Source organism: Nicotiana attenuata, unplaced genomic scaffold (assembly GCF_001879085.1).
Source record: "Nicotiana attenuata strain UT unplaced genomic scaffold, NIATTr2, whole genome shotgun sequence".
In the NCBI taxonomy this organism is placed as follows: domain Eukaryota; kingdom Viridiplantae; phylum Streptophyta; class Magnoliopsida; order Solanales; family Solanaceae; genus Nicotiana; species Nicotiana attenuata.
In genome coordinates this window covers 6327-17953 of record NW_017672421.1, presented here as the reverse complement: position 1 = coordinate 17953, position 11627 = coordinate 6327, and the positions used below count along the sequence as shown (strand labels likewise).

Below are 11627 nucleotides of genomic sequence, written 5' to 3'. Positions count from 1 at the left end.
TTGAAATTTTTGATTTGGGATTTGGCCGAAATATGAGCAAAATTTATGGCCAAACATGAGTTTTGAAAATAAATCTCAAATTTATTTTGACAAAACTTATGGCCAAACGGGGCTTTAATAGCTTATGGGCACATTAATTTTGGTTTTTCTAAAGAACCCACAACCAAACTTTTGAGCCTAATGTACAAACAAACAATGCACTAATATATCTAAAATGACCATTATGCCCTTGGTCAACCTCCTCTTCTCTCTTCTATATAATAGAAAAATAATGTAGGAACACATACTCCTGCAATAGAAAATAACAAAAAAAAGGAAAAAAAAAAAAAAAAAAGAGAAAAGAACTACTGGTCAGAAGTGTAGCAACCCGGCAAAGAAACAACGGTTAGTCGGTGTTTGGGTAGACGGCAACCATAAATCAGGAAAATTGATTTCCCCAACATTTCCCTTCCCGTTTCTTCAATTTCCCTGGAAAATCAAATTGTGGAGGAACAGAAAAAATGACATCAGGTAAGCTATGAATTGCTCCAAAACGTTACCTTTTTCTCAGTTTCATAATTATTCTCCTCTATTGTGTTCTAGAATTGGTGTTCATCATCTGGATATTTTGTTAATTCAAATTATTTGGTTGGATTTTTTCTAGGTTTTTGGTTATGTAAAGGGTTGTGTTTGTGTAATTGGGAAACTCAGTTGTATGTTAGTAAAGTTCAAAATATTTTGTTGGAGTTTTTCTGTGGTGTCAAGTTATTCAAAAAGGGTGTTAATTGCTGGGAAAAGGAATTTTTTTTTAAGCATTTCTATTAATATTTGTTTTTTCCTACGGGATGTTGCTTGTTTTCATATTCGTTTTCAGCTTCTGTTGTATTATGTCATATGGAATTATGTTGTGTTTAATGGAGCTGAAATAGACCATGGAGTGCAGGGTTCAAATCCCCCAAAACACTAGGTGATTAGTAGGTACCTGGTGGATTAGTTGAGGTACACACAAATAGGCCAGGTCACTACTGTTTATAAGGAAAAAAGGAAAAAGAAAAAAAAAAAGAATTGTGCTCTGTATGATAAATAAAAGAGCACAGACTGTGTATATTTTCTGCTGGTCTGCAGTTTGATGAAATAGTCATGTTAGCACTTTTACTTATGTCCTATGTTTTTAAAGAAGTTGTTTTATACATCAGTAGAAAATATAAAGAACTCTAGTACTTTTTATTTCTATTTTTATTATGTATAATATTGGGCTTAGATGAGTTTATATGGAGTAACATGGTCACTGAGGATTCAAATAATTGATTCCAACTCGTTTGGGACTGAGGCTTAGTTGTTGTTGCAATTGGATGAATCTTTCGCTCTCTACTTATTGCTTAGTTGAGAAGTTGATATTCTGATCCTCCCTAAGAGTAATTTATAACTTACCCAATCTTGCAATAATTTTCATTTTACTGTAGGTCTGTTAGCCTGATCTTAGTGATTTTTTTAATTCTTTCGAGTAATGTAAGTATTTGTTTCCAACTTATGCTGAGAATATATAACTTTTTCGTCAATCTCTATGCTTTATTCTTGTCACCTGGGTTTTTTTATCAGCTTTTGAAAATTTGTTGCGCCAGATTCTCGAGTTAATTACAGAACTAGAAACTTTTCCTTTTTGGTGTTGTCATGCTCTTCTTATTCTGTAATTTTGGTTATCAATCACTGAAAATGGATCATATCTTGCAGATTACACGGTTAAACTCGCAGTGGAACTTGAAACTGCCGCACGGTTGAGGGCTTCTCAGTTCATTGTACCTCAAAGGCCATGGCTTGGTATTATCCGTGCCCTTTGTTATTGTTTACGTTAATTACATTGCTCCTAGCAATTTCTAGCTGTATAAACTATTCATTGTGTCTTGGGTTCTTTTTGCTGACATTTGGTTTTGATGACGAATTTGTGTAGAATAAACTAGTTTCGACTCACCTGGCTTTTCCTTCCAGATTTGTACGGGATTAATGTTAAACCTGTCGCTCCTTTTGGAAGCACTAGTAGTAAGCTGTTTGTTGATGCTGCACTGATACACCGGGTACTACCTGATGAACTTCTTTTTGAGGTATACTTTCCTGGATTTCAATTAATTTTCCTCTGTAATTTTTGTATCAACATGTAAATATATGGCAAGTGCTTGAAATGCTTTGTGACACCAGGAAGCTGAACAATATTGATAAGACCTGTAACGGAGATGGTCTGCTAAGTCAATATTTAGGTATCGGAACTATAAATGATATTTTTTTCATAAATATCAAAAGAAAAAAAACCAGAAAGTAAGAGGTTTTTGTGGCTGTTCTGGTTTACTCGTACATTTATAGTGAGGTGATATCTAGTTAGCCCCCTGTGAATAACTATGGCTGTTCTGGTTTACTCTTTCATTTATAGTGAGGTGATATCTAGTTAGCCCCCTATGAACAACTTTTTCTTTCTTGCCACACAATAGATTAGTGGATTCTATGTGGAGACCAGCATTACTACTTTAACATGTGCTTTAAGCCTTTTTTCCTCTTCGATTCTTCATCTTTAGAAGAAAGGTTGGACCCTATCTCTTCTTCATTGGAGATTGGGCACGTTGGACTCTGTGATCTCATTATAGTGCTCAAGTCAAGCTTTACAGCCAAGCATAACAGTGACCTTTTTCTTTGATTCTTTCTCTGGCTGGTTAACTAGTTATCGAAGAAATTTTATCTAATTAGCCTTCAGCCGACCTGCCTCTCTCTCCAAGTTTCTTGTTGTTTCCCCTCCTGGGGTTAGGATGAGGGGTTTCAAATTTAGAGCACTGAAGGCAATTAAGATATTCTGTATGATTGCCATAATAATATAATAATATATGATTTAAGAAGTATTAACATAATAATATATGATTGCCAAATTGTAGATTGAAATATTAGATTTTCCTCCTTCCTGTCTCTCTATAGCTAAGGTGAGGAAGTCGGAGACTTATCATAATTTATGATTGATATTATGTAGATCTTCTCAAGAATGACTCCATACACCATGGGTAGGGCAGCTTGTGTTTGTCGAAAGTGGAGGTATACAATTCGGAACCCTGTATTTTGGCGCAATGCATGTCTAAAGACTTGGCAGGTACCGTGGGTACTGGTTCTGGTAGTTCTTATTACCACTAGTAAGCTTGGTTATTGATCTTTAGAAATTGTGCCTCTTTCTTTGAAGGTTGCTGGAGTGGTAGAAAACTATAAGGCCCTTCAGTTGAAGTATGATGGTTCATGGAGAAAAATGTGGCTTTTAAGACCAAGGGTTCGTACAGATGGTAAGATATAGTTGCACAATTGCTTCGAAGTATACTATAGTTACATTAAGTTGCTGTGGTTATTCTTTAACACATGATATTCGCACCTGTTTATATGGCAAGAAGTTCCTTATTAATTAAAATACTCTTGGGAAATCATTATTTTGGGAGGGAGAGCAGATTGAGGACATGTGTGGGGATGGTTTGCTATACTGTTCCTTTCGTGGGATTTTGGAATGTTATGTATTCTGATTATTGATTTTGGTGACAAATGAAATAGATGCTTTTTCCAAGACACTAGAATGCCAGTACTTTAACTTCTATTTGTTACTTTTTGGCTAGATAGGCAACTTCTTTCTGTACAATTCTCAGATTATTCATTATTACAACGCTGCATTTTAATTATCCTCAAATCCAATCTGTCATTTGGTCATTGGTCGCTGGAATAATACAACACTCTAATCCTGTATCCGGGAAGAGCCTTTAAGTTCCCAAGTTTTATGCGCTAATTGGTGCGTCATGTGTAAGAAAAGTAATGGTACATGTTCCTACGTGTTTCTGCTAAACAGTGTTTGTTGATGTTCATTTCTACATAGCTTTTCTACTAAAGATAGTGGTAAGAGTTGCTGATGTTTTGATAGAATTTTTGGTTGCTCCTTGTAGCATCAATAGAATTTTGCTATAGAGCATCCAATATTTGGTAAAAGCTGGAATTATAAAGTTTTCCAGGAAGTGTCTTAAAGCTGGGTATAGTGTATTTGATAGGAATGCAGCGATTGTATTTTTCAAAATAAATCTCTCTGTGGATGGTATACGACATAAGGTGGTGTACCTCATATCAATGTATTTGTCTTAAATTTACTTCTCATCTCATCTGAGCAAGTGAATTTCCCTATCAGGATGTTTCTGTCATAGGCTGTAAAAATTTGGTTGATTTGTGTCAATGACTCTAATTTTAAGTTTTCTTATTTTTATCCTACAGGTATTTATGTCAGTCGAAACACATATATTCGTGCAGGAATTGCTGAGTGGAAGATTTCAAATCCAGTTCATATTGTATGTTTATTCTTGTTTTCTATTTAGTTAAAACAATTCTCATACAATTCTTGAATTGCATGTTGTGAGATGAGCTAGAGCTGGTGAATACTGGATGATACTTTTAAGAGAGGGCAAATTGTGCAATACGCTAATTCATCTTTTGCCTTGTAAATTTTATGAAGGAAGAAAGTTCAGAAAATTTGACGAATTAGACAAATGGAACTTCCTCTTTTCACTAGGACATAGAGGTCGCTAGTTAATCATAGCTAGAAGCATAGTAAATTATTGTGTCCTTATTTCTCGTGAAGATTTATGAATTATGATCAGTTGAGTCATTGCTAACCCCCCCCCCCCCCTCCAGAGGAAAAGAGAAATAATGAAATGTGCTTTTGGCAGTGTTGTCAAAGGCCAAAAGCATTAAAAAGCGCTCCAAGTCTATTGGGGCTTTAAGCGAAAGTGCAATTTAAGTGTGGTCTTTAGTTAAAAAATGCGCTACGAAGAAAAATATAAGAATATATATATATATATATATATATATATATATATATATATATGCAAGAAATAAGTAACAATTTCATTCATAATGATTTCCTTAACAAATAATATATTCTTTTGCCAATGATATTTATTGTTTTGTATTGCTCTATTCAAGATAGAACTTATGGGCAATGAGGCGCATGCCTTAGTGCTTTGCCTACACTAGAGCTCAACCTAAGTGAGGCGAAGTGCATACCCTGAGCTTTTTTGAGTTTCAAGGCTTAAGCGCGCCTCGAATGAGCCTTTGATAACACTGGCTTTTGGTATGGTTTTGTATGTGTACGTGGGAGATGTTATCTTTGAGGGAATCAATTCTGATGAGTGTTTGTTGTAAACGGTTGAAGTTATTTTTTATCAAAAAAAATACTTTACACCAGATGGAAAAAAGGACATGCATCTTTTAATGGCGCAAATCATTTTCCTCTACAACTATCTTTTCTTTTCTTTCTTTTAAGTTCAGTTGTGGGGTCTGGGGTTGGGGGGGGGGGGGGGGATGAGGTAAAAAGATGCTGCGTATGGGGTTTGAACATTTCGCCTACATGTTGGAAGACGCTGGTGCTCACCAAGTGAAGCTTCACAATCACGTATACAATGGAAGGCGAGGGTATATATGTGAATGGTACGGGTGCTCTTCAAATATCTCATGTTCACTTCAACCATTTCTCCTACCAGCATTGCTAAAATAACTCAAAACTTTACTATGCGGAACGTCTTGCAAATGCAAGACCCTTGCTCCATTTCCCATTTTCCTGCTAATATCTCGTGCCACTACCCTTTATATCCGACCAAAACTAACGCAAAAGGAAATATATTCTATTATAAGACTTTTTCCACGAGAAAGTTACGGTGAATACTTTATATGTCAACTGAAAGCATTAGAAGAAAATATTGGACTTTTATAAATTTTTTAGTAATTGTGGTGTCTGGGCCAACTTACGCGCATCTCGACTAATTCTATAGCGTATCTACTACCTTCCACCAGCACAGTTACCGGGTAACCCTATCCGTCAAGGCTTGGACAAATGGAAGAAGTCACCTACTGTTTTTGCCTCCGTGGCGTGAGACCTCATGGTTCTCGCTCCACTTCATTGAGCACTAGGCCACACCGTTGGGTGCGATTTGTACTTTTTTTTCCAATACTTATGTTTTGTACTAGAGAAACTTATGTCACCCTGATGTCTCCTAAACATTTTTATTTGTTTTTCGAAGAAGCTTGAGTTTCTTGGGAGAGGACGTAGTTTTTAAATTTTCATTGTGTTAAGCATTATGATCTCTATCAACTTTTCCTTGAAGAAGAAGTTATTCAGTTCTCTGATTTGGACATTGCTCCTTAATAAGTCAGCTGTTGAGACTAAATAATTTAGTCTTTTTGTTTTAATTGGTTAGCTTTGACATTCTATCAATTCTAGATTTGTGTTTGAATTTTTCACTAGTGATGCATTTTCCTCCCATTGCTTCTTTTTCTTCACTTTGCATTCTATAGCAGTTAGTCCTCCATAGCATTTCATAACATCACAATTGTTCCCTTATTGTAGGTATGTTACTATCGCTATATGAGATTTTATCCTTCGGGCAGATTCCTTTATAAGGTAGTCATCGTTGGTTCCTTAGCTCTTGTGACATACTAGAAGATCTTTACATATTGTTCTTTGCAATAACTGGTTTATAACTTCTGTGAATTGCTTAACTAGAATTCATCACAAAAAGTCAAAGATGTCACAAAATGCCTGAACTTCCGTGCCTCAAGGGCTGACTGTGTTTTTAGGGGGAATTACACTCTATCAGAGGATAAAGTAAGTTCAAATCTGCTTTTATGTACAACTCAATTTGTTTTCAGCAGCAATATTGGTCATATATGGTAAAACCTATATCATGGTTCGTTCCTCCTTGGTTAAGTCGGTACTGCCTTTGGCATTTAGTTGACTTATATGAAGCAAAGTTTGACCATGCAGCTCACTACTTTCTTTTTTGCAGGTTGAAGCTGCTCTTTTGTACCCTGGAACGCGTCCAACTGTGTTAAGATTCCGTTTAAGGTACTCACGGACATTCTATTTTTGTAATTTGAGTTCTTATGCTTAGCTCCTGTAAAACTTAAATCAGTATTGAAGGTTGGGTACTTTTCCCCTCTGTCCCTTTAAGTCACGTATAAGTTCTTAAATTTTTCTCTAAGAGTAACTAGCTTTTATGCAAAAGAATAATTAAAATGACCATCTGTAGAGTGCAAACTCAAATTATATGTTGATGCCAAGTGAGATGTAGATTTTTTAAACTCAGATTTGAAAGCAGCAGGCTATCTTTTCAGATCCTGGTAACTCTTGTAAAAGATTTAGTGGTGTGCTTCCAATAAATGTCAACGCTCATTACAGTTCCCACCTTATCCTTTAGTGCAAGCAGTGCTAACAAATTTCTGCGTCCTTAAGATGTTTTAAGTAGGTTTCTACATGTAATGTGTGGATTTCGTGGTAGCTAGTCTCTTGGGCTTTCTCTTGTAGAAGTAATCGATTAATACTTGCGTAATTCCATGCAGTTCTTAAGAAGTTTCGAAAAATTTCTCTTGTATTAAAAAAAATCAAATTCTGACTCTTAGTGCTATTTTTCCACTTGCAGATGACATGTTCTTTTCATTTATATCACTTGTGATACTTTGTTGTCACTCAATCGCTACATTGACTGCAATTGATAAACCTGAAGTTTGTACTGTAGAGTGGAAAGTATATATAATCTTCACGAATGTAATGCTGGTTTCTCTAATTGGTGTAATTTCTACTTGGTGCCTCTTACAAATTTATATGACACATCACATTTTCATTAGGTTGAGGGGTACAACTCAAGGTGCTAATAACAGAATGGATCTACTTGCACTTCTTACGAGTGGTGTGAATGATAGTGAGGTTGACGGCCCTGATGAAGACATTCTTGGGGTTGTTGAGAGGTGGCAAGATGATGAAACACATAACCCAGATGTTCCAGCAATTTCACACAAGAGGGGTCTAACACCTTTTGTCTTTGTTCCATTTGAGGAGGTGAGTTTGTTATTCACATTTTAGCTAAGGAGTCCTCCCTCAAATCATGCGCAAAGGAAGATGGTTTATCCTAAAAATTAAACTGTCTTCCTTTTTAAATCTGATAATGAGTAGTGTGCTTCTTATGATTGAATGTGATGTAGTGTCTTCTGATTTACTAAAACATAAAAAGTAAATTAGCGTCTTCTATTTTAAGCTTGCTCAATATTTATGTACAAACTTGAAACAGTCGATATAGGTCTATACAAAATAAGTAAAAGAAAAATTGGCTGAGTCACTTTGCATAGTAATGTTATCAGAAGCTAGAAGAATATGCGGTTTCTCCATAATTCATACACCCAATTAGCTGCTGCATATACATGCATTAAGTTGCCACTGAATGTCCAATCTAGTTTAGATATCTCCTCCTTCCTTGCTTACAGTTTTTCGCGATTGTCATCATCGTGGTCCCTTTGCTTACAGTTTTGATGATTTTAGCCCTATTTGATTCTATGATTCCGATCCAACGATACTTCATTTTCCAATCACTAGCCTGATAAAGGTTTTCCTATATCTAACGTCACATGAAATTACAGCGAAATAAAGTTTTAATTTGTTCTGTTCGATAACAATTTCAGATATTTGACATTTTCTATCACATGCATATATGATTGAACACGATTAACACTTTGCTTCTTATTCTTTTCCGGGTTATAGGTGGAAACTTCAGTTCTGAATCTCCCTGTGGAAAGAATGGACTTTTACGTTCCTGGTTAGGAACTGGATCAAATAGACAATCTATTGGCTGTAAATATCAAGAATTGATTTTTTTGCAAGTCTTTTATGTTGGCATCTGTAATTGGAAAGCTATCGATTTGTTGTGATATAGGTTCCTATCGAGAATGAAAGAGTGTGTAATATGATATCTTTGTTTGTAATATATGGCTCTGTTTGAATATGTTCAAGTTGTTATCTGTGTGACAACTATCTTCGTTTAATAAAATACTTAAGGGTTAGAGGAGGGAGAAATTGGGAATCGAATAGTATTACCGTCTTTTAATATGAACATCAACCTACACAAATGGAGTTAATAATTACTCATTTATCTATGTATAATTGTAAACATGTGTTTGATTTTGAAATGGATAATGTGTTGTGTTCAATTATAACTTTGGCCTTCTTAACAGCTTTGTTGTTAGCCGCTCGCTGCATCCTTTTTTCCTTATGAAGTGGGAGTTGCTTATTTAGGGTGAGAGAGTCGCTTTTCAACTCTCGTCTGCACACCAAAATTCAACTTGATTGAACTGATTTTGTTTGTTTAAATGTATCTGTAGTAATTAGCACCTTTTTTCAGCTTTTAGTGTGCTTGAGCCTTGAACTCATCTCCATAGTTGAAGTATGTATTACATTTAGTTTTAGCTCGTGAGACCGAATACGTACTTTAAACGTAGCCTAATGTAGTGGCATGATTCAGAGTCAACGCTTCCTGTATTGTTTCCTCTGTTCTTTCCCCTTTTGTTACTAATATCAATCTGTCGTTCAATATTTTCTTGACAAATTAAGCGTTGTGGAAATAACCGAGTGTGGAAGGTGGAATATCGAATAGGAGATGAAAAATAACTCAAGAATATGCAAGGTTTCTGCATTGATTTCGTCAAATGTTTCCCTCTACGATTTGTTTCAAGAATATTATATAAGCATTAACAACAAGACTGCACTAAATAATAGAGTAGAATAAAGCACTGAACTAAAAGTAACGAATTTGTTGCAGGCACATCTAAACCCAACCATTCGAACGCACTACTGTGGCCAGCTCTTGTGATATTCATTTTCACTTCCCAGATATGATCACCAATAAACAGAAAAATAGGGAAAATAAAATAGAGTAGTACATATGTCTTATTCAACAAATATCAAGCTGCTTCAAAGTTGGAACTCCTCTGCACTCATAAATTTCTAAAGATAATGTTGGGATCAAAATAACAAGACGTCAAACAAAAGCGAACAAAGTAAACCTCGGTGACAATAAATTAGAGGATGATCACGCCCAACTATGCCTTATAAAAAGGATTCTGCGGACGTTGCAAATATAACCCGAGTATTACGCCCAGGGTCGAATCCACAGAGAGTTAACCTATCAACCACTACCTTCAGACCCACTAATTCTTCAGAACCAGCTTCCCAAATATTCAAATTCTCAGTTGAGTGTTCTTTAACAACTAGCTTGCAAGTAACTAAATGGCTGTAACTAAATTAATAAGGTTGTAAACAATTATGAGGAAAAGCTAAGGCAATGATTTCCCCTATTGATGGAATCCCTTCTGTTTATGCTCATACAAATTTACCCACACATCTCTATCAATCATGAACACTAATCTTACCGCAAATCTCTCCCGAGTAATCACAGTAATCTACTATTGCACTCTCCCGAGATACACTAGCTTACTTTATTTAGCACAACTCACTTTAGATTACACCCAAGGCTTCGTTATCCCTAATCCCGCCTTTAAACCTACAATTATAGATTCCTCTAATAATCTAGGATTGGTGTTGTTCAACAATACCCTAAATATGCACTCTTTTCCAAGTTATGCACACTAAATAGGCACAGCTAATTGAGGATCCTGTCAATTAACTACAACGAACACGAAGTTGAACAAATAGAGATTAAACTAGCAATTTGTATTCACATAAACAAGAAGTTCATCACCCAATAGGTTCCATCAACGTCTTAGACAAGGAATTTAGCTACTCATGGCTATGGGAGAATAAACTAAGATTAAATTCATCATAAAAATCAAAAGAAAAGAAGAAAGATGTTTAGAGTATTCTCTCACAATGGTTTTCCTTGCTAAGAAACCTTAAAAATCAATACATGCCTCTCTTATGCGAAGTCTAATGTTTTAAATAGGGTTTAGGTCTAAAAATCCCGTAATTGACACTTTGGTCCCTGAAGTTTCTGCGCCTGCCGCGGTTCTGCCGCGGTCGCGGTAGAACCGCGGCCAAACACCCTCGCGGATTCTCACAACTTCTGCAGCTGCTTCCCACCGCGGTTCTGCCGCGGTCGCGGTGGAACCGCGGTGGATCCAGTACTCTGAATTCTTCGGACTGTTTTGCCTGGTTCACTTGGGAAATTTCACAGTTGGCCTCTTTTTCATCACTTTTAACTCCAAAACTGCTCCTTAGCCTTCCTTATACATATATCACCTACAAATCATGAAAAACACTAATAAGAGCATTTTGTCATCACTTTTAGCATTAAAACTACACAAAAAGGTGATTATTTACGGTGTGATTATAGTCAAATTCACCTATTATCAACACCCCACACTTAAATCTTTGCTCGTCCTCGAGCAACTAAACCACACTTCTAGGCCTAACTGCTCAATGCATTGCCCCAATTTATGTCACACCTGCTATTATCAAAGATTGACCTAAGCATGCACAATCATATCTTAGATGCAGACTCTTATGCCCAGACACACTTGTACCAACTCTAATTACTCTAACAAAAGTGAAGACTCACTTTTTCTTTCTGAGTCACATGCCCTCACATAAACAAAATTTGAGAGAAGTTCCACACACATAAAATTCAACAACCAGTGAACCATATATATATAAAGAATTCACTCACTCTCAGCAAAGAGCATTCACATGCCACATAGACACACCATAAGCTTGGCCCTAGTGTAATACTCCACTAATCGAGCCATTCAGTCAAAGATCAAGAGGTCTTTATAGGTTGTAATGTAGGCTAAGGGACGGGTAGGATATATGTGGATAT

General features: G+C 36.0%; 1 protein-coding gene across 1 annotated transcript; it reads left to right on the top strand.

Moving 5' to 3' along the window:
* The first annotated feature begins 291 nt into the window (after positions 1 to 291).
* Positions 292 to 8801, top strand: LOC109213125 (F-box protein 7). Its single transcript, XM_019376886.1, has 11 exons — positions 292 to 510; positions 1711 to 1797; positions 1966 to 2078; positions 2987 to 3103; positions 3191 to 3287; positions 4249 to 4322; positions 6377 to 6430; positions 6533 to 6634; positions 6816 to 6874; positions 7654 to 7864; positions 8561 to 8801. Exons 1-11 carry the CDS (start codon positions 501 to 503, stop codon positions 8618 to 8620), a joined length of 984 nt encoding a protein of 327 aa, XP_019232431.1. The 5' UTR covers positions 292 to 500; the 3' UTR covers positions 8621 to 8801.
* The last annotated feature ends 2826 nt before the right edge of the window (positions 8802 to 11627 follow it).